This window comes from Erithacus rubecula (genome assembly GCF_903797595.1).
Source record: "Erithacus rubecula genome assembly, chromosome: 9".
NCBI classification, from domain to species: Eukaryota; Metazoa; Chordata; class Aves; order Passeriformes; family Muscicapidae; genus Erithacus; species Erithacus rubecula.
In genome coordinates, this window is record NC_136660.1 from 5,453,084 (window position 1) to 5,477,203 (window position 24,120).

General features: G+C 37.7%; 1 protein-coding gene across 6 annotated transcripts in view; it reads left to right on the forward strand.

Moving 5' to 3' along the window:
• Window positions 1-24,120, forward strand: part of JMJD1C (jumonji domain containing 1C) — a 163,204-nt gene that overhangs the window by 44,474 nt on the left and 94,610 nt on the right. For all 6 annotated transcript variants that reach the window (XM_079312713.1, XM_079312711.1, XM_079312712.1 and 3 more), the window contains exon 2: window positions 7,845-8,009. In XM_079312713.1, the coding sequence (XP_079168839.1) occupies window positions 7,845-8,009 (165 nt within the window). The remainder of the gene's footprint in view (window positions 1-7,844; window positions 8,010-24,120) is intronic.

The following is a 24,120-nucleotide window of genomic DNA, read 5'->3' on the forward strand; positions in this document are numbered from 1 at the left end:
GACTGAAATGGAGCTGTTTCCTCATTAGTGGTTTTGTAGTCATACCTTGCTAACTAAAGCAACAACCAGGTTGTTTTGGTTAAGTTTCCTGCCTCAGGAAGGCAGATATCTGTTTTTATCTCAGATTGGGGATGAGGAACAATAGCAATTGATGAATTCTGACTAGTAGGTGACCTATTCCTTTCACCATTCACTTTAATTTAGCCTCCTGGAATGCATTGTGATTGCTGATGGCCTAGTAGACAAGCTGTGTCTTCATTAATAAGCCATTACATTGTAAAAATTGACTTAAATACATTAATAGTTAGTATTTGGTATAGTCTGATAGTTATTTTTTTGTTGGTTTTAGTCACATCTTCAAATGACAGATATATACAGTTTAAAGTCAGCATAATATTTTAAAAATTGAAACATAGCAATAACGGTTCCTTATTAAATAACAGGTATTGGTCTTTTTAGCTTGACATTACAAAAGTAAGTATAAGCACAGATTAATTGCTTTTAACAAGTCATCTAGATCACTCAAGTTTTTAATTGGCTTTTAGTTTACCTTATTTAAAATCACATCTGATTTGAAAACAAAAATTATTTTTAAATTGCATGTGTAGGCTTTCTATAGAATGTGTGCTTCTTAACTACTGTATTTAGACATGATCATGTAGAAATTTAAGTATAGTAAAAGCTTCTTATGTTGTGTAATAGTGAAAAGAATTTGGAAGATTTTTTCAAGCCTGAAGGGCCAGGAAGTTTTTGTGTGATGTGCATGTTTTACCTAGTTATGATTCAGTAGACTGTAATTTCTTAAAATAGTAAGTCATTTCTATTTCTCACGTGGGATAAGTAATTCAGTAAATGTCTGGAAATGTCTTTCAAATGGGACTACTTGACTTTGGTTTCTTTTTAAGTCCAGTAGAGTCAGGATTTAATTTCTGGTTTGTGTGTCACTTCACTTTGCTGTTAAGATCTGAATTTGAAAAAATATTTGCAAAATAGATATGCCAAATAATTTAAACACAATGATTTAGATAGCCTGTAAAGTAAAACTTGGCAGTCCTGTAGGGTGTCTTTTTATCAGAGGGAAGTCTTTTTCTGAGAAATTAGTTTAAAACTCACATACAAGAAGCATGGGATTTTTTTTTTTCCTTTTATTTCAATGTAGATCACATTTTCCCCCTTCATCTTTCTGTTTAGAATATGCATTTTAAACTGTGGGAATGAAAGTCACATACTTGTGTTAGATGGTTTTCTTTATTTTAAAGGATGGTATTGGGGCATGCAAGTAAGATGCTTTTTTGTTGTCATCTTCTCTGCAATCTACTTCGTGTTCTATGTAATGTGCTTGTTGCTTAGCAATTCAAGTTACAGACTGCAGCAGGCTGTTGCAATAGTACTGCTATTTGTCTTCAGTTTTGCTATCTTTTTTTTTGCTGCATTTTTATTTTGCAGAGGCTACTTTATTGTCAGTGTTGAAGCATTCATTTTTGGAAATGCAGAATTAAGATTTGAAAATTAACCATAAATTGTACATGTTGATTGTTTCTTACCCTGTAATGCACCTTAAGACTACTGTTTTCTGGAAATAAATAATTGTTTTTGTTTAAAGATCTCTCTGTATTTGTAGGATATTTTTGTTTTAAAGCTTAATATAAGGAAGCTACCTGGAAAATCCATGTTTATTGGATCATGTATTTGGTACATCTGGCCCTGTTCCCTTCTGCACATGGCATATATTTGACATATATGTCAAATGGCATATATGTCTCCAGTGAGTGTGTATCTCTGGTTTATTCAGTAGCCTGTTGAGAGAGCAGAGTTGTCTTACTCTGCCATCTCAAAAGTGTATTGAGCAATGTTGGCAGTAAAATGTGGCCTCAGCTTGAGTGTGTCTGTCACTGTGTGACTCAGGCAATGACACAGGCTCCTCTATAGTTTTACAAGTTTTGATCAGATGATCCTGTGGCTGCAGATTTTATTCTTCCCCCAGTAATGAGAATAGTGGTTTTGGAGGGATTATCTCCTTGCATTTCTGAGGAGCTGTAGCTGGATGCTGTTATGTGTAGTCTTTCACTCCATAGGGAGGAAGTAAGTCCTGATGCTTTCCTGCATAATGCTGTACTACAAAAAGAAAAGGTTTCCAAGAGGTTTCCAAGCAGTTGTGAATCCTGAAGTAATAGAGACTTAATACTCTGCAGATAATGAACCAGCCTCTCTTTTTGTACACTTCAACTTTCCAGCTTAGGACTGCTGCTGGGATACTATACTTATTCCATTATCTTTTAAATCAACAGAGAATTTAAGTCTTCAGAATTATCAGTATGATGTTTCATGGTAGTAGGGTATATCAAGCAGGATTTAATTTTTGAGGAATTGCCCCTTTGATTTCCACAACTCATCTGAAAGTAACAGGGCTTTCTCTTCTCATTTAATAGAAAATTAAATCTTCTGCCCTTAAATTTGTTACTTCTTGGAAACTCCACAAATAATCAAAACAGATATCATATTTGAATATTTTTTCAAACAATTTAATGTTTTAAGAGCTGAAATAGCATAAAATAATTCACACTACTAATTTATCCCATTTTCTAAGGAGCTTTCAGTGTTCATGTCTGTACAACATCTGATTCTACAACCTTTTATTTTAGTGCTTGAGAGTTGGAGGCAGGGCTCTTGTATTTTATAGACAAGCTGTTATGTTCCTTTAATTGTGGAATACTAGTTTTGTCAAGAACATCTTCAGGTCTTCTAGAGACTTTCTGTGGTATTGTGGGTATCTACCCACCCAGGGCTAAAAAACAAATGGTATGTTTAGTACTTTTCATCAAAACTAGATACTTTCTTGACTGCAAATATAAATGAATGGACATGTCTGATCTGCAGTAAAAATGCTGGCTATTTTTGAGAATATATGGAGGTAGTATGCACCATCTTTTAATACTAAAATATTGACTAGTTAACGACCAATCTATTGCTATTATTTCAGCTATTTCAGTTGCTTTTAGCTTATATGGGGAATGCCAATGTATTTTAAAATGCTTTTTATGAGCTCTTTTTATTGTGGAGTAACTGTGAAATGCTAATGTGAAATACTAAGGAAATTTTGGTAACGAAAAGCAATATTGCAAGCACTTTATTAAAGAAAAATCCTGACTGCTGCCTTTGGTTGCTATTTCACCACTTTTCCATGAGAAAATGGGTAGCCTTTGCATAAGAGTGCATTAAGCTGTTTTTCTTTATAGTAACTTGTGCTTTTGATTAGGTTAACATATATTCAGAAAGACTTGACTGCTGGGCAATGACATCTTCATGAAAGAAACAATTTGTAAAAACCTGGGAAGTCTTTGATATAGAGAATAGGATGGGAAGATGAAGTTTTATAAAAGCATCCTTACTATCTCCATTCCCTATGTACTTACAACTAGCCTTAGCTTATATCTAGTTTGTACCAGCTAGATGTTTGGCAATCACATCCATCTCAGTCAAGAGATGGACAAGTTTTTCAGAGTCTAGTGTACTTTGTTTTAATTTTCAACTGCATGATTCTGAGAAAGCACACCAGAACTGAGCAAGATAGGTGTCACATTTGTCCAGGGTTCAGAGCTCAGAAACATTCCTGCTGATTTCAAACCTCCATCACTGCCACTGGTGGTTCAGTGTGGGATCCCTGGACTCACTGCTTCCATCCACCTCTGTAGGCAGCAGCAGGAAGTACTGCCTGCTCCCGTGGCTGCCTGGATTTTCTTTCCTGTAGGTAGATTTTTCTTTCAAAAACAAGAAACTCCCAGAACCCTTTTTACTGGGCCAAGAATAAGCCTTTCTGAAGCATCCCATAGAATGTTTGTTCCCCAGAATTAAAATTTGCAGGTTGCAGTTAACATTGGGGAATATGGAAAGGGAAGAACTAATTTGGACTTGTATTTTGAATTTTGCCATGACATCTTGTAATGTAGTTTCTGATTCTTTTGGTTACTCTGTATAACTTGGAGGTGTCAAACAGAAAACTGTTTTCCTTTGATGATGGTACCACAAATTATAAAAGTAAAACACCCCTCCCATTGTGAAAATACTCTATTTATTGCCACTGAAACATGCTTTTCTATAGTTGTGTGTTTGTTAGTAAATTTCTGTTAAGTTACATACAAGGTTTACATTTGTATGTTTAATTAACCATACATCACAAGGTTGGAAAATTGACAGCTAGTTTTTGAATCTTGTTTACATGCTAAGAGGTCTAGGTCTGTCTTAAGTTGCATAACTAACAAGTTTGAATTGCACGGATTTTTAGCATCTGAGTCTGGAATTCTCAACACTTAAAATTTGCTTATAAAGTATATATGTATAATAAATGAGCATGGCATAATATTCTATCTGCTTTAATATAAAAGTGTTACGAGTGAAACCCAGTGTGATGCACTCTGAGGCTCTCCTTGAAGCCAGTAGCCAAACTGGTGTTGATGAAAGACTATTCATATTGTACAGAAGTAGTGTTTTCCTTGCCCTATTGAAAACATCTTCAGAAAGGTTGCTTGTTTTTTTTCTTCCTAGAAATAAACATTTTGGTAGCAATTATAAGGTGATAAAGGGGAAACTGTGCTGTCTTCCCTTAGGAGAGCAAACAACTTGGATAACAATGCACTCAAGTCATTTTAAGATTTAAGTGGATGATGCATGGACTATGCTTTCTAACATTTTAAGTCAAATTTTTTGGAAGTCAACATTGTTTTGTGACAGTTCTAAAGCATTTCAGAATTTGTTTGGTCAGGCATATTTATTTGGACCAGAAGTGACTGGAAAACTCTGGATCTCAGCACTGCATGTAGAGTATTTCACTATTGTTGTTGTGTTTGGGCTTTGAAATAACAATATTTTGTTGCAATTGATTGGCTGACTCCACCGGGAATAAATTTGTTGTCTTGCTGTAATTGGAAAAGCATGCTAAAAGCTTGTGCTGCTTCCTGTTGGAAAATAGAGTGAGTTACAAAATAAGCTTATTAATGCCAATTATAAATACAATATCATACCAGTGGGAGTATCTCCTTTTAATTCAAGAGAACACATACGTGGTGAGAAGACTTCAGCTACTCTGGGAACATAAACATAAAATATCTATTCACAAATAGCTGACAAGGCAAGGAAACAAAATTTGGCAAAAAAATCTCAAAATGAACGTTCATTCTTAGGGAGGCCAATGTCATAGAGTTTCTTGCTGTATGGAATTCTGTCAGTGGAGAAAAAAAGATGAAATATTTTTAGGCTTTGCACTCCTTAGAGGGTCTAACTTTGGCTCTATATTTGATTTTGTTGGCATAGGTTGCTGCATTTCTTTCTTTCCTCATCTTTTTCCCTTTTTACTCCCTTTCATAAATTCTGCTGTTTGAGAGTCCTTGTTTCTGTGTGGGAGGTCAGCATGCAGAGAAAGCGGAAGCCTCTATTTTTCAGAGCCTTTACTGTTGCCTTAGAAAAATTAATTTTCCAGGCAAACAGACAATGTGCAATAACTGGGCACTGCATTTTGTCTCTCTTGCTTCTGCTTTTCAAAAATAAACATTAAAAGGCCAGCAGATAGTTAGCAGTCTTGGCATGGAAACATGAAAGTGGTGGAAGCTGGCAGAAGTAATTCCCAAGTATTGCGTGTGTATCGTACTAGAGGCGAAATATTGTGCCCTGAGCAATGACAGACTGGCTCTGTGCCACGCTGTATTCTCCACTTTTCTTGGAACTGCTCCTTTGCAGATCTAATTATATGGTGCCAGGAGACTCTGCAGATAGCTCAGCAATAACTCCCACTCTCACTGTACTGGATTTCGGTTTATTTGGGGTGTAAAACTTGCACACAAACACTAGATTGTATCACAGCTTTCCACAAGTTTTGGCCAGTGTCCAGAAGATACAGTATGTTTTAGTGTGGCTGTTTCTAAACTGCTAACTTTGCTTTATACTTATCTGTGTTTTTCAAAAATATTTATTCACTTGATTCCCCTCACCTGCTATTTTTTAAAAATCTGCTGCTGTGTGAAATCTGGTGCTTAACCTCTTATAGTCTTGCTACAGACTATCTACATGAAGTGTCTTTCCAGATACTAAAACAAAATTATTTGACAAGTCTGAAATAACTGAGTGGAATTTGCAGGAGGAGAGGGCAGGAGGAAGGTGAATTCAGAGAATGGTTTTTAACTGTCACTGACGGCTGCCTTTACAATTGATCAAGTGACAAAATTTACAAATAAATGTTTTTCCAGAAGGGTTCAAAGTAGCTGCAAATACAAGATAATTAATGCTTCTAGAATGATTTGTGATATGACGTGCTTTCCTGCCAGTGTTTTAAAGTCTTACTCTGTTTACTGTTTCTTTTAACTCTTTAGATTAAGAAATGAATATTCTGCAACTTTAGTACATATTTTAGGATTAGTCTCTAGAAATCAGTTTTTGCTGCTGTTTTCTATTTGCTTTGTTAAAATAAGAGGTGATAGCTGTAGTAATGAACAGGGGAGGTGAGAGGATCTTCTTGATCCAATGCTTTGAAGAGGGAAAGGAAAAGGAAAGTGTGTGAGAATGGAGTGGAGATAATATGGGTTTAAAGTATCTGTGGGGGAAAACTGGGATGATGAACTTGGGTATGGGAGTGAGAAGTGCCTTGGTGGAAATTTAAGTTGTGTGCTCAGAAGGTAGAAGAGCTAGATGAGAAGGAGCACATGTTTGAAAGTGTGAGACAGAAAGTCTAGACAAGAAAGTATGTTATAGACCTAAAATTAACCAGAGTTAGAAGAATATTTCTGTGACAGTGATTTTAACTTCTCAGAAGCAGATAAAGGAAGAAACTCCAGTTTTGGAAATTGCCTTGGGTGCAGATGAGGGCTGAAGTTCAGAAGGGCAGGAAAGCACTTCCCTCCTTCTCCATTTAGTGTAACAAGCAGTGACTTTTTGTTTTTTGCCAGCAGATTTTTCTTATGAAATTTCTCATAAATGGGCAAAGAGAACAACTTGCTATGCTGAGTTATTTTTAAATATAAAATAAATTCTGTAACTTTGAAATGTAATTGGTTTAGCAGAGTTGTGTTTTAGTAATGCAGATAGTATTTAGATAGCTTTGAGATTCCTCTACCCTCTACAAGACGAGCCAAAAGGTTTGGTGTATTAACTTAGTAGTTTAGTGAATGCAGATGAGGCAAGAAGGTACAGGTGTTCTATGTTGGGGAGAGACAGGGATAGCACAAGATGAAATAGTTATAAAGTGGATCCACATTAATATAGCTGGAAACAAAATGTAGTGGTATTGTTTCTTGTTTGGTTTGGTTTTTTGAGCCAGATTGCAGGAAGACAGAAACAGCAAGAAACTGAGCTGCTCCTGTGAGCTGCCATGTGTTGGACTTGCTTGTAGTAGCAAGGTCTGCAGCCTCAGGATGTCCTTTGTGGTGGTGTTCCAATTTACTTCTTTTTCCCTTAAAACCATTTCGTTGGTTTGTTTGTATTGCATGACATATATTTGAACTGAAAATGAGAAGTATTCTTAAAACTTACAGATTATGTAGATAGCTGTATGTACTGCTTAAATGCAACTATTAAATACTTGCTGCAATTCACATGTTCATGAGATAAGACACCCAATTTTAGTGGTAATGTTTTAGTAAATTTAGCTCTCCTCTCTTCAGCACAAATGCACTGCCAATGAAAGTGTTTTCTGTGGTGCAGAAACTGATTATATAATTTCAAAATCATAGCATTAAAATGGGTGATAAAAACCCCCCTGCATTAAAATTTTTAATGTATGCATTGAAAAGCACATGTGGATGTACACATGCTGTGTATATGCAATAATATATGTCCTTTCCTTTCTTACATTTCCCCAGGTATATGTGGAATTTGATGACCTTGAATGGGAAAAGCGAGAATGGGTTAAAGTTTATGAAGATTTTGCAGCCTTCTTGGTGGAGTACCAGCTGGTCTGGGCAAAAAGAAAGGATCCAAGCCAGACTCAGGGATCAAAGATCAAACAAATTCAATGGCCTGCATTGGTAAGATACTATAACAATTGCATTTACTAAAACATTTAATTCTCTTTAATTTGGTCCTTAAGAAACTGTCTAGGTTACTCCAGTGATGGTGGGAAGTGGTGAGCATGGAGGGGAAGAACGGTAAGAAAAGGATAAGAAAAAACTAGTAAAGCTTGTTTGTGTTGGAGGAGTGGAGTGATATGATAATAGTCACCCATCTTCCTTTTTAAATCAACCTAAAGCACTGCAGAAGTGTTCTCTGAGTGACATGATAGGATTAATGTTATGTTATATTTGTAAGATGCTTTGACTATGTAAACTTACCAGTAACACATCTTACTGCTCTGGGGAGATTTGAAATTAAGGTGAAAAATAAACCCTTAAGCTTGTGATAACCTTAGCTTCCACAAACAAGTTATCTGAAATTCAGGTCAGAGTTCAGAAAGATAAGAAAAGATTAATGACATAAGTGGTAATTGTTTGCCTGGTTTATGAGGTGATACTTGTGACTCTATTCTTTCTGGATTGGTGCCCAAGCATCTAAAGCTGTTAAGATAACCCCTAGGAGGCTGTGTGCCTTTGTGTGACATGCCTTTAGATATATCTGATGAAATAATCTAAAAAGCAATAAACATCTATGCATTTTTTCTCCAAATAAACTAGTAGTGCTATCAAAGTCTTCAAAAGACTCAAATAGATGTGAGATTCTAGGAACCTACTGTATTGGATGGTTTTGTTTTGTATACTGTTGAGGAAGATTCCTCACAGACTGGTAGGTGAAAGGGGGCTCCAACACATTTGTGAAAAAGGTGAAGGGAAGTCTTAGATATATTTGATAATAAGCTTAATATCTGTAACTTTACTCTTGGTTTTTGAGGTATTTGCAGTCATAATGAATTTAGATGATGATATTTTTTTCCTCTGGCTTTTGCTGTATCTGTCTCATTTCAAGATACTCTTCATATTCTTGTCTCTGAGCTCCTGATGGATTTCTTGGAATGCTGTTGCGGGATAATATTTTTATTATTATAAATAACAAAAATAAAAAAGCTGAAGTGGGAACAGTCATGCTGGAGGTCATGAAGCAGTCTGGTCAAAAAAAGCATAGATGATCCACTTACTCCTTTTCAGTTAATATTCCTACGGGACTCAGCTTGTATGTTTGTGCTAAGGTACTTGAGCAAAGCAAGCTGACTTTCTGGATGTACAAGCTGAGTCATATATTTGCTTGTACAGGCAAGTGAGTATATCCTTGAGCAAGAATTTTTAGTTTTAGAGAGCCATGTTATTTGCTCTTTGAAGCCACCATCTCTCCTTGATTGAGACAGGTATTTTAAAATCTGTTAAAATCTTAGTATCTAAGTACTCTGTTATTTTACATGCTTTTAATCTCATCCTCTAGGATAGAGATCCTTCTTGGGTTTAGGAGGGGTATATTTCTATAAAGTATTCTAGTCTAGCTGCTGATCCTGTCCATAAGTTGAAAATATGTATTTGCTAATGTGTGAAAGTGTTTTGGTTGAACCTTTCTCCTAGCAGACACCTTTATCAAACTTGTGCTGATCCAGCAAAAGGCAAAAGCTTTTTTCTTCCATCTCTATCTTATAAATTACTTTTTTAAAAAAAATAATATTTGCATTCTTGAGGCAGCTGATAGGCATGAGAAGGAAGATTTTCAAAAGATCTGCCTCCTGCTTTTACAAAGCATTGAAATTGTATAGTCTGAAGTGAGACTCACTTGTCAGGTCACAGTTTTCAGATGTTAAGGCTGGCAAGTTCTCAGTATTCGTACTTGGGCTCCCTACAGATGTTCTAGCAGTTGTTTCCTAAGTCAAACCCTCTAATCATCCATTTCAGAAAAAACCTGTTTGAGGGAAAGTTCGGATACAGGATATTAGCTGTAGTTAGAGCAGATTCCTTTCACAGAGACCTCCCAATGTTTTGCTCTGTATCAATAGCAACTCTGAGCACACCATGGCATGGGGAACAATGAGGGTGCTCAAACTGGTATGGAACTTTTGGGTTTTGTTGCCAGACTATCAAAACACTGTGTTGGAGTGGGTGAGCTCCGTGAAGGTTTGTGTGGTGTGTTTTGGCTGTGGGGTTTTTTTGTTTGTTTATTTTCCAAAACAAGACTTGCTAAAAATAAGAAAACATGAAAAAGGTGGTAAAAATTTTTGATTTGTCAAACAGCAGTAGGAATATTTGCACTTTTATGTGAAATCCTTTGTGTGGACATGGTAATATGCACATTTTGAAAAAGTGGAGTCTTGATGTAGCCTTTAAAGGAAGAGTGTCAAGCATTCCCATGCATGCGAACGATAATGAAAATATCATGCCAAAATAAAAGTTTTTGGTACAGCTTTATTTTGGATGCTAATGTAAATGCATCAAAGCAATATTTTAGAAAATTTTATGTAGTATTTCTCTAGGATCTTTGCCTTCAGTGGAGTAAATGAAAACTGCTTGTTTATTTATACGGTTCTTACCACCTTCTCTTCTTCTTTGATTAATGTACCCTGTATTTACTGTATGGTATTCAAGCCTGAGCAGAAGAGAAGGTCTGCAACTGCTGTGGAGCTTTCTGTGGGTAGTTATCAGTCTAGTGTCTGAGTACTTTACAGTTACTGATTGCTTTCATCACTCAGGTGAAGAGTTGGCTGTAAATGAACCTGGAGCCCTGTTTGCAGTAATAAGCTTCATTATGATGACTTCGTGTGATGACTTTGACTGGAAACCTCTGCCTCTGACAAAGGCTGAGAAGTAGGGAAGAGCTGTAGTGCCTCAGGTTGTTCATGCTGTAAACAAATGCTTTTTCTTCCTGTGAGATGATTTCCTGGGAGCACTGGAGGTCTTGGCTGCCTAGCTGGTATTATTGGAAATCACCCTGCATGTGAGGTGTTTGCAGTCATAGAAGAAAAGACTGCCAAGAAGCCTAAAGAAATGGCAATAAGCGATGTCAGTGTATGTAGCCTGGATGTTGGGGAAGAGGATTTTTGGTAAACTGTGCTTGTTGTTTACCTTAAAGTAATAGATGCTTTATAGATGTCACTGGAGGAGAAAACTTCTTGGCTAAAGCATTAGCATAGGAAAAAAATGGAAGTATGGATTCTGAAAAAAAAGTATGGGCAAGTAAAGTGAGTGGTGTGCATTTCCACTTCAGGGATTTAAAAAAGTAGCCAAGATAAGGTTGAAATTGAAGGCATCGGTGCATTTCCCAAAGATACAAAAAGACAGGAGTGGTAGGCTTGAAGTGATGGGTTAGGGGAATCATCAATACTTCCAAAATGAGGCAGAATAGGGTTTTGAAATTCTCAGAAATAACTTTGCAGCAATTGATGTGATGAATAATTGACATGAAATTTTTTTACCTGTAGGTAGATAAAGAGTAGTTGTATTTTAGGGACAGTAAATTAATTTACCTGTGTAGAAATAATTTGGATACTGTGATGTTAGAGATCAGTGATAAAATCATGCACATGATATAATTCAATCTGAAGTTTTAGGAATGTGGTCATATCCCCTCAGCAGCCAAGAGGGGAGATAGAATTACATGTGTGGGCAGGGTGACAAATTGGAGCCAAGGTTTTAATGTGGTCTGAACAGAGTGCTTCTGAGAGCTGTCAGTTTGAATTTAATTACTGCCTCTCTAATTGCACATTAAAATATCTAGAAATTAAGCGTAGAGAGAGAAAATGAGATGACAAATAATAGAAGCAGCTAGAGACATTTTAGAGAATAGTAGAATAATGTGCAGGAGAAGTTTTTAGGTGATATACTTACTAGCAGATGGCACTATGGTAGAAACATAGATAGTGTTGGGGGTTGGTTCCTTTTCCCTTTTCTCTCTGTGGAGTTTTTCCTATTGTAATGCTGACGGCCCGTTGACTAAGGAGCACGGACGGGGGGCGGGCAGGTAAAGGAAGTGGCGGGGAGCTGCACTTGCTGTTGTGCTCATCTGCTCGCCTGGCTCAGAGGAGAAGGGTCGCTGGAAAAACCGCACTCTGTCACACCGACGCCGGCAGCTGCCTTTCCTCGGCTGGGGGACCCCGCAACCCCCTGCCCGGGACATTCCACCGCCACCACCACGCACTCTGCTGGACCGACACTGAGATCCGCGAGCAGCGTCTCTCCTCCACCCTTCCCATGCGGGACAAAGCCGCCGTCACCCCCCGTGTCCCTGCGGGATCACCGCACCTCCCCCTGCGCACCGGGGCTGCGGCGCTGCCTGCGAGCCGAGACGGTAACTGCACCGCAGGGGAAAGGTGCCCACAGCCGAAAGAACTGCTACTGGGTTCCTGTTCTGTTTACTGTTAATTTTCTAGCTGTTGCTGTTTTGTTTGCCTTGAGATATATATATGTGTGTATATATATATGTATATATATATACAGTAAAGAACTGTTGTTCCAAATTCCCATATCTTTGCCTGAGAGCCCCTAAATGTCAAAATTATAATAATTTGGAGGGAGAGATTTTATAGTCTCCATTTCAAAGAGAAGCTCCTGCCTTTATTGGCAGACACCAGTCCTCCAAACGAGGACAGATAGCAGTTCGCATTTTTTCACACCATCAGCTGTACACGTTTTAGGCATAGGAAGGTGTGGGCTTTTCTTAATAATTTTTTTTGGAAAGAGAGTTTTGGAAACCTGAATGATACGCTGAAACGAAAATTTGTTGTTGAAGGTCTAGAGATAAAAATGAAAGAAAGATATTCCAGACAGGCATTTTAAGAAGCATGTTCCATCATCCTGAAAGAAAAGAAGGAAAGAAGAATAATGGAAAATGCAGTTATGATTAAATGAGTTTAAAGTGGGTAATTTTTATGGCAAGTTTATACTTTCAGGTAATGGATCTAGGAGAACACAAGAAGTTGGAAAGAAAAGGATTGGAATTGGGTATAGGAAAAAGTGGATGCATTGAATGACAGCATGCATGAGAAACTTCTGTAACAAAAAAGGAAGAAGCTGTTGTAGAACAGAAAAGTATTATATTGGCCTTTTCCTTTTGGAAGAAACTGGTCTTGTGCAGCGTAGATGTCAAAAGAGGAAACAATTTGACTCTATAATGAAAAGCAGGACTGGGGAATAGTACATTTAGCTGGCAGGCGCACAACTTGATGCTTGGCATGATGGTGAGTCAGAGTGTTTCATGTGTTCTGGGTATACCTTGTTTGTGAAGTATGTGTTGCCTTTTTTAATACCTGTAAACCAACTAATGCTGCTTGTGAATTCATTATGAATCCATATATAATAAATCAGAAGAAACCCTATAGTATTTTGTTGCTCTGAATATGAAGACAATGCTTCATTAGCTTTACAGTACTCACCTTGTCAAACTAACAACTTTGCCCTTTGATCTCAACTAATACAAAGGTCTTCTGTAACTATCACTCCCAGTTTCAGGACTGGTTTATAGCAAGAACTGGTTCTTCTGCAATTCTGTGTTTCTGAAGAATATATAGATAAAAGCTAAAATACATTTTCATTAAGAGATCCTGAATGTGCATATCTCCTGAGCTAGGAAGGCTGCAAGAACAACTCAATGTCCCGCCTGCCCCAGTAAAATAAAGAGCATGCCTGTTTGCATGTATCTCTTTCTTGGAACAAGTGAAATCTTTGCTAAACCAGCACCTTGAAGAACCATCCTTTCCTGGGAGTCTGAGCGGGGTTCTGCAAGAATATAGAGATTTAGCCAGACTTATAGCAAAAACAGGAACAAAGACTGAATCTTCACTGGCAATAATGAACTCTTTTTCGTTGTGAGAATCTGATTTACATTGGCCAGTGCCAGTGGCTCATGTGGGACTGTGGGCCTTCAGTCTGACTGTCATGCTAATGATGAGATCATCTTAGAGAAGAATTGAATGACATTTGTTTTGGGTGGCAGTGGATGTGTTTGTTCTGGTTAGATGTTAATGAGCCAAATATATTCATGTGCTGACTGCATGTTAAGGCACTTAGTGATAAACTATGTGAGAAGTGTTCCTGAATACATGGAAAACTCCTTTGACCTTATGTAGCCTTTCCCCTCCTCCCTCTCTGCCCCTCTGTTCCAGCTGTCAATTGTTAGAATCCCTTTGCTAGACTGCATTCTGCTACAGATGGCTTGGTTGTGTTGGACTATGAAGCAAATACTTTTAAAGTGCCAGTTTAATGCCATTTCTGTCATGATTAAAGAAGAAAGTTTGCAGTTTGTGCAACAAGCTTCTATAGGGCTTCCAGAGGTTCTCGAGAGAATTCTTTATACTTGGTATGATAATGAAAAGTAGAACAGGCTTCTTGTTCGTTTCTGTTTATACTGTGGCACACTACTAGTTTTTCACTCTTTCGAGGATTTATTTTCTTCTTTGTCTTCATGATCTAATTTAGCATTTCTGAGTAAGTTTCTTATTGCAACAGGTGACGGGGAGGTGCCACAACCTTCCGAAAGCGTCTCCAGTAAGGAAAGAGTCGCTTTGGTGGCACAGGCTCACTCACAAGGGGGAAAAAAAAAACCCCACACACCAGGTAGCTCAGGCAACAGATGAAGAAGAGGCAGGAAGGGTCCTTGTATAGGGTTCCAAAGGCCAGATTTATTCCACCCAGGCAAAGGGTCTAGGGAAAAAGACTAGGAGCATGGGAGGGGCTGGGTTGCAATATGGGGAAAGAGGGGTGGAGAATGGGATCAGGGTCCAATGAGAATAGGGGAAAATGGTGTATATGCAGTGTAAGGGACCAGGGAAACCAATGGGGTGATAAGGGTGGGATACTGCAGCAAACTGAGGCCAGTGGGGATCAGGGAAAGGGAGAACGGTCTAGGGAAAGGTCGTATAGGGGAGATAAGGGCAGTCCAGTCTGGGCCAGTGAAGAGAACAGAACTGGGGTATATTAACATAAACCTGCAAAGGACTGTGGGGAGAAGCCTTTCGTCACCATACCCTAAGTGTATCTTCGACAACTTCAGTGTCCCTCCTTCCAAGGTATGATAGCTGTCATTTCTGTGGCAGACCCCAAGGCCTCTGCAGTTTCTCTTTTATATGTTGAGCTCATGGCTCAGTTGGATCCCTTTCAAAATCAGGAGCTTCTGTAGGTATTGCTGATGTTCCTCTGCCTATTCAGTTACTTCATTGCAGCCTGCTCTCTCTCTGTGCAATGAAAAATAGAGATATACACTGCTAGATACTATAATTAAGTCTTCAGCAGACACTCAAAATACTCCAGCAGTAAAAAGAAATTAATTCACAAAGGAATTACTGTGTATATGCAAAGTAAGGCATAGAGAAGACTCAGTCTTCTGAGTCCTAAAAATAAGTGAAAACTTCGAAGATATTTCAAATTTGAGGGGAGGAAGTACTGTCATTTCCAGGGAAAACAATAAAAAAGATAGTGAGTTTTTTTTTCAGGTACTCCATTCTCTGCATCAAAATTCTAGTGCTTGAGATGAGATATATGCAATAGAGGAGAAAATGCTTGGAAGCTGTCAGCTTATGGAAAACTTTAATGCTTGGGGAAGAGAAAATTTGAGTAACTGACTCAGCAGAGCATAAATGACCCAATTTTTGCTACGTTGTGAAAGACAGTAACATGCAGAAACAGCACTTGGAGATGGTTCAAAGATTACTTTGTTGGAGATTACATTACTGCAATATTCCCACAGAACATAAACATCTCAAGCAGTGCCACATCCCGCCTGTGTACTTTGGTACCTGCTTCTTATAAACTCCTGCTTATTGGGAGTCACTGCTCTCCATGCAACCTTCTAGGGAGAGGCCATTACCTTCCCATGACATGTCCCAAATGAAGAGCAATAAACTACCTTCCCAGATGCTTTGTTATGAAATATGGGTGTTTCCCTGTGGCTTTCCACTCTGGAAATGAGTGATGGGATGGAAAGCCTCACTGCAGTGGTGTTTCCTAGGTGGCCCTGGTACTTTCTGTGCACTTTACACTACTGCATTGGTTGTTCCAAAGCATTTTCTCTTGAGATGTTGGCTAATGGCAGGCTTTCTTTTTAAACTTGTAAGCTTTTTTGTGATTTAGTTTTGTAAAAACATGCTTGCATATTAAAGAAAAAAATTTTTTTTGTAGTTAGGTGCTGTGCTAAGGATAGCTCTTAATGTTAATTTCCTTTGTAGAAGTTAGAGAATTCCAAACAAAATTGAGTATATTCTAGACTTCAACTGTAACCACAACTCATGTTGATTATACTGGCCTGGGAGTTGCCATTTTGGCAGCTCATACAGAGAAATCTGCTTTAGTATGTCACAGCATCCTGGATGTCTTTGTAGCTCAGGTTCTTTCCTGCTTGTAAAGCACTTCTTGTTCTTCAAGGGTTGTGCCACTTAAAAAACCTTAGATAATGTTTAGCATCCTCCAGCTATAGCTGAGCGATGCTCCCAGTTATGTGCCTCTGTCTCTTGCACCTGTTCCCGAGTCAAATAGCAGTGAAATGCTGGTGATGATTTACATGTCTCTCTGTAAAAGACAGGCATAAAGCATCTTGAGGTTCCATATTCAAGCTCAATAAATGAAGCTGAGCAGTTGAAGCCACAGCTGCAGGGAGCTCATGGAGGGTGACTGCTTGCATATTGATATTTATAACTGTTGCTAAAACCCAGACTGGTTATACTCCTGTTCATAACCCAGTCAGCTGGATAGGAGTTAGTGTCAGTGTATCTGAACTGTATTCACAAAATGGCTTCAGTGTTAACCTACTGCACAGCTTCTTTATGTAGAAGAGCCATGAGGTATGCTGGATTCTCTGGAATTCACTTAAGTATTTGATTTTTTTTTCCCAACAGCATTTATGAGAACAAAATTTTCACTTGTGCTGAAGAAAACCAATTGCTTTGTAGCTGTGTAGATCATCTGCACTTTCTTCAGTGAAAAAAGGAAAGAAAGCTCTCTTTGAAGATACGACAATGAGCACGATATAGGTTGAGGGATGCAGGTGGTTATTTCAGCACAGCATTGTGGAAATTCAGCTTCCAGAGCTTGAGTTTTGGAAGGTGACTGTGTATCTCCATCAGACTCATCACTCTCAGTCTTACTTGTTGCTGTTTATATAAATTATGACTTATAAGTCTATACATTATATATATATATATGTGTGTGTGAGAGTGTATTTATAGATCATGTGTATAGATCATGAGGTATGCACACAAACAGAATTTTTGTCTCTGTATGTTAAAAACATTTTTAAAAGTCTATCTTCTGAACTATACCTGTTGAGAGTCTGTATAGTGAGGGAGAGATGTCAGCATGGTACTTGTCCTCCATCCCAACAGTGGCTGTCCAGTTTAAGGAAAGTTGTGCCAGGAGACCTTCATCCCCAGATATTGCTCAGTGTTTCTCTTGTGATGGCAGGAGGAGCAGCTGAGCTTTACACTATCAGATCCATTTAGCAGTTAATTTCAAAAGCCACCCACTCTTCAGATCTCCACTGGTGTTTCTGTGCATTAATAATGTGTCAGCTGTGCAATAGTGAAACACTGATCTCATTATGCTTGAGTAAGATAAGTTATGGAAAGCATAATTAGAATTTTATGAGCTTCATATTCTTCTTTCCCAGAATTACAGCAGTTCTGTGCTTAACGGTGAATACTATGATGTGTTGTATGAAGTCTCAATATCCAACTTACACAAATAGCAGTGTGGAAAACCCACCCAAAATGTGAAGTACTGTTGCAAAAGGTACTTCAGTAGATTACATGACTGTGTGGATACATAGGGCCTGGTGCATTCCTGTTCCTCCCATTCTCATACAGCTGAGACATTGGAGTTTCAGTGAAATTCATGTCAAAATAAAGTAAAAATGTTGCAGTCAGGACCAGACGCTGTTTTCTTAGTTTAGGGCAAAAGTTCTGTATTTTTCAAATGAAGAAGGCCTTTTTGGCATTCCCAAGAAAGCATATCCTTCAGCTCCCCCTGTATTTCGACAATTGACGTGCAGTCAAGGCAACTGTTGCTTCTAAGGTCTTTTAGTAATGCTGAAAGGGCCATGCTGCTACCTCCCCTTTTTGGCATTGTGGCTTAAACCCACCACAGTCTCAGATCCAGAATCTCGGTCCCTTCCATTACAGAATTTTTTCTTTTAGTTTGCATTAAGCACTTGTGAACTAAGCAGACTTACATGTGAGAGTGAAGTGTTATTGTTTATTTCTATTATGCATTGTCCATACTTGAATTGTTTGATCACTTCTGATTTTTTTTTCTTCATTTTGTCATTCTCAGGGCTCTGCATTTGAAAAAGATTTTGAAATGAGATATTGGTAATAACCTGCCATTAAGAAAAATTTATTTTGCTGACAGATATTGCAGGTCTTCAGCTACACTAAAATAGGCTAAATCAAGTATTCGGTTAAAAATCATAGGTGCTGAAGCATTATAAATGGGCTGTTAGTGATATATTTATCGTGAGCAATCTTTTTCGTACATGGCAGTTTCTTGAGGACAGGAAAAGGCAAATTTCCACAGCAACCTCATACACTGCTGAAGTTGTTCTAGCAACAATTTGACATTTTACATCTTGTATGTTTGCTTTTTAAATTTATCTTAACTGAGAAAACTGAACATAGAAAAGTTCAGGAACAGACTGTCGTCTTGAAGTATTTAATTTGCATGAGGAGAATAGCTGAGTGGAATCTGTATTTTGTATTTTTAGCATCTCAAACTTTCTGCTAACTTAAGTTTTGTAGCAAAGTGACTATCGTGTGCATTTTTTTTGAAAAACAAACCCTGAAGTAGTAAACCCTCTATGTCCTCTATTCCTGACTTCAGTGTCTCAAGACCAGTCTCCTGATGTACTTGCCAGTTCCCTCCATGTGCATTTTTGTATGGGAACATGTATTATTTTCTGAATTTTTTGTTGCACTATTTATGTTGGCATAGATATGATTACTGTTTCCAAAGCCCTTCTTGGATTTGGTGGCTCTGCCTTTGTCCCAGCTGGGCAGGAGGAATGGAAATGTTGGTTGGCTACAGGTCATACCATTCATGATGACGACTATGATGTAGTCACTGTCAAATCACAGATTACCTGGAATTGTGAGGGAGTATTGATGGGGAGAGAAGGATAGAGGAGAAAGCTGCTGAAGGCACAGGTTGGTTTCTTCTGCTGAGCAATATTCCTGTCCTCACTTAATACAGTTTTTTTTTTTATATGCAGTGTGTTCAAAATCCATTTGCTGTGCATATGCAGAGGCCAGGGCTGGGAGCATATTGTTTTACCACTTCCTTTCTCATACCTTTGGATTAACATCCTTCCAGCTGCTGGCTAAATCAGGAAGTTAAGTCAAGGGCTAGAAATGGCAAAGATAAGTCCAATGACTTCTTGAAAGAAAAAGCAAAAATTTAAACTGAAGACGCTTGTGTTTCTCTTTGCAAAGTCTGTCCTGTTAAGGTTATGTCTGTCCTGAACAGATGGACTACACTGAAACAGCAGTGAAACAACACTGAAACCATTTAATTTTTTTAAAATCATCAGATATCAACAAACCACTTTGTTTTCTGGGAGTTTAGAACACTTTTGGTTTTCTGGAATCTGCTGCATGATATATTAATGTAAATATGTTACATGAGGTTGTTGATCAGAGACAGACAAATGACATGAACTCCGAAGATTGTGAGACAAAACAGTTTTATTGTTTGGAACTTTCTTATATAGGGGGTTTGAATTTCCTGGGTTTAGACAGCTGTTTGGTTGGATCTTGGACTGCCTAGCTCTCTGACCAGTGAGAGCTCTGCATCTTAGGGCAGAATGTGATTGGGTGAAGTCCCTGTTTGGGTTGGAATATATCCTATCCTTGTTCACCCAGGGACCTGTTTATCGACCAAGCTACCTAAACTGGGTTTCTTATTTATGGCCAAATTATTTGCCCAGCTACAGACCAGTTGTGCTGTGACACCACACGCATAGGGGAAGGACATACAGTGAAACTTTGGTTTTGGGACTTTTTTTTTTTCCCCTAACTTAATCTGCACTTCCTTGCAGTAAAGCCCGAGGTTACTTCAACAATAGTTGTTATTAAGACTTTGAGGTATTGTATCTTATTTAATGTACATTGCATGTCTAAACATTTTTACATACAGTATCTTTAATACTAGAAGGTGAATGAGTGTTAAGAACTATAAATTTAGGGCTATATAAAGTCTTGGAGAACCAAAACAATTTCAGAAGAGTATTCGTTAGGGTGATTTTGTAAGCAATCAAAATAGACTCCTGCTGATTAGGGAATTGATCTTTGTTTGAAAGTAATATCCTTTTGCAGTAATTAATACATTACTAGAGAAATATGGCAGAACTGATCTAACCTTGAGCAAATCTGACTTCTTATTTACAGATAGGTGAATTATTAACACAATAAATGATATAGTGTTTAGTTTTTGTCTACCAACTCTCAGAAGGTCCACCTGTCATTGCTAAAAAAAAAGAAAAAGCATTGTATTCAAATTTTTGGTCTTTTATTAGCTGCTATTGTGTGCCATTTTGACTGCTTTATGGAAATGTCTTGGTCTATTAGTTAGCCAATTTTTTAATAGATCTGTGTAAGAAAAAGATTATTTATTCTTACATATAATGCATCATTCTGAAAAAAATCCTGACTGAATATTTTAATTTAAAATTTCTCATTAGTTTTGAGACTAGGGCATTGGGCAAGTACCTAATTCCTTTTAATAAATGATGCAAAATTGTATTTCCATTCCTGGCTCTAGTTTCAGATGGCTTTGAAAAATTCTTGTGTATTTTGTTTGAAGGGCTCTACTGAGATTTTAAATGCATATACTGAATTGCTGCAAACTGTATTAATACCATCACAATAGGAATAAACTACTGATTAGTAGGGCCATTTGTGAGTGAATGTTATTGGAATCACTGGAACATTAGGTGATAGCACTTCTTTTCACTGGCTGATATATTTAGTTATTTTGAAAGTATAAAAATAGAACTTTATATTAATATAAATACAGCCAAAATCTCTTTATGTGTTCTTGTGATAGTTTTGAAAGCAAAACCAATGCAAGACTCCAAGTCAGAAGTACAATTTAATAGGGAAAAAAAAAGAAAAATAAAATACATGCAATAGTACAAAAGAAAAAACACTGACAGAGTCAGAATACAACCTGACACCCTGCTAGTTAGGGTGGTGGTAGCTGGCCAGATGAAGCATCTTCTAGAAGCAGTGATCCTATAGAAATCCTAGCAGTGATCCTGGTAGCTCTTGTCTTCTGGAAACCAGTGGGTAAGGGCAGCTTTTGTGTTCCAAATCTCAGTTTTTATCAAGGTAGGAAATGTTTGGCTCCTCCCCCTGGGTGGAACATCTCACAGTGGGATGATGTAATTTTATCAGTCATGCAGTGGGACTTAATGGCCTGTTAACAGAAGATATCTTCCTGGAGGAAGGATGGGTCATGGGAAGGATAAAAAAAATTGCCCCTTCTGGTTTTTAACAGATGACCCATTAGCAGAGGAACTCTCCCGTAGAGATAAGAATCACTGCCCCACCTGGTTTCAGCAGATGGTGATAGAATACATACTTTTGGGCATATCTTTACATTGTAAAGTAGGACAGTTCTACAATTTTTTCAGTGTAACTGTCTTTTTAGGGAACTGTGTTCCTGTGTGCTTTGGCGTATTTGCTGGAATAGAATCATCTTTGTAGGTCCCTTCCAACTCAGCATATTCTGTGATCCTATGATTCAATGTTCTGTAAGGCTCAGTTAGCAAGCTAAAGCCTGTTGGTTTTGTTTTCAGAATTTCTGTTTTTCCACATATGCTTTTGCTTGTAGTAGTACTTTTGCTATTCTAAATTACAGTACTTTTAGTACTTGTAGTACTTTAGTCCAAATTATTCATTAATTCTTTTCATTGCTTCTAAATTTAAAATCAACTGGGTTTTTTTTTCACATCGTAGTTGCATAAAGTGCTACAGAAATGACAGCTATATCTTCGTAGCTTACAGAAAAGAGTTTGAAGATGCACCATAAGATGTTTCCTTTCAGGAATCTTGTTAGTAGTGAACTGTACATGATTGCAGAGTACATGAAGAAGCATCAACACCTCTGTAAACTGCTTATATGATGTTGCTGATGTCAGATGCTTTATTGAAATTTGAGGCAAGATGCTAATCCTTTTAATTCTGAAAAATGGACATCATCACCCCCGCATCCTCCCCTTTTGAACTATCTCCTGTTAGATTACTTAGGACAAACCTAATCAAATCTGTTTTACTTCCTGGGTAAGACACATTTACAAGGTAGTTTGAGAGGTGGTAATGAATTGATTGTTTATTGGCAAGCAGAGTGATAGGCATTTGTGTGCACCATCTTCTAAGATTCCTGGTCCTTTTATATAGGAGCAGTACTTGAGGCAGTTATGAATAATTGTGGAGGAATTACAGCAAGTCTGAGATGTCTTTTAGAACTCTGTCATCTTGAAAATAAGATAAAACTAAAATAGAATCACCGTGTGTGTTTACTTATTGATGTTTTTCTACTGTTTTGTAAGATGCTGTCCTGTGGAAAAAGCAGTTACAGCTTTGAAATTGCACCAGAACTTTTCTTGAACTTCTTGTTAAACTGATGTCAGGCTGTCACCTAGACAGGCAGAATTGTGTGAACCTCCACCAAGTGCTATCAGCTTTGCTGGTGAAGGTAGCTGCAGGCAACAGCAGTATCTGATCAGTCTGGACTCGCTGCACTTGCAGGAGAGAAATCTATCTGGATCTAGTTTGCAGGTGGAGGGATCATGGATGGTTTTTATTGACTAGTTTGTGCAATATGCAGAGAACTTGCTGTGACTCTGCTGCTTTTCCTCCAAAATTGTGAAATGACAGAAATGCAGATCTGATGTACATCTGAATATGCAGCACTTTGTGTTTCACCTTGGATAATTTCAGATGAGCTTTTGTTAAGAATTTATACAGTTTTCATAAGGTCTCTTATTATTAGTTTTGATTTTTCTGTCCTTTATATATATGAAAACTGTATCTTGGAAGATAACCTGTGTAAGTGCTGTGTATACATACTAATAGAAGGTTATACTTCAGGGGAGCTTGGTGGCATTCTTAATTGATCATGTGCTTTTTCTAGGCCAAGCTATTTTCCTTTGTTACTATCAAAACACTGAGTGAACTGTAATTAATCACATTTTTGCACGCAGCTCTGAAATTACTGCCACTGTGTAGAATGAAGTTTTCAACATCTTTGGCTGCTGCAATTGGTCTTTTAATGACAGATGTACTTGGAGTTCCTTCAATACAAATTACAATATTGGCACACATAGGATTGTATGCTAGATTATTTATTAGAATAACCAGTGCACTTTTTATTGTGCTGTTTAAACCCTCCTCAGAATATCTAACCTAAGCTTCCTTTCACAGTGACAAAATGACCAGTGCCATATCCTAAAATGCTACAAATGCACATACAATGTTCAAATGAAAGCAGGAAGAGCAACCATTCCAAACATCCAGGCAGGGAAAGTTGGTGCAATTAGATGTCATTTGACTGTTCCTGTATTTGCCTGCTTTTGGGGATAGTGTGGATGACATCTCATGTGCCCAGAACACTGGAAAACTGTAAGTAACTGACTTTCTGTTAGTGTTATTGTAATCAAATTTTGGATAGCAGGGAAGACAGACTGGCTTTTCCCCTGGTTTTACAGGATTCTAACCAATCCTTTTATATGTTATTGGTATTGTAATGTGTTTTAGTATATGTGTTTACAGTGAGACACAGATGGGCTTGTTTTTTAAGCTGTGTAATTTAACTGTGTAAAGAAAAGTACAGGTCTGTTACTTGACCATGGATGTTTCTGGCATGGTGATGCTATGAAAGGTAGTTATTTTCTATCAGGGAACTGGTTCTCTTTAATATGTACCTTTTTCACTGGTGTTAACCAAGGTCTTAGCATCTCCATTATGAGTTTAAAACTCAAGCTGCAGTTTGCTTTCTTGGTACAGTTTCAGTATAGATTTTTCAACTAATGTTGGCCAGATTTTTTTGGTCACATTTAGAATTTGTCTTTGAAATGAACTAAAAGATCTGTTTATCTTCATGAATGTGAGATGAACATGGGAGATAACAGGAAAGTCATTGCAAGATTTATAAAACACAATAAATAATGAATACTGTAATGTTGGTCAGCAAAAAC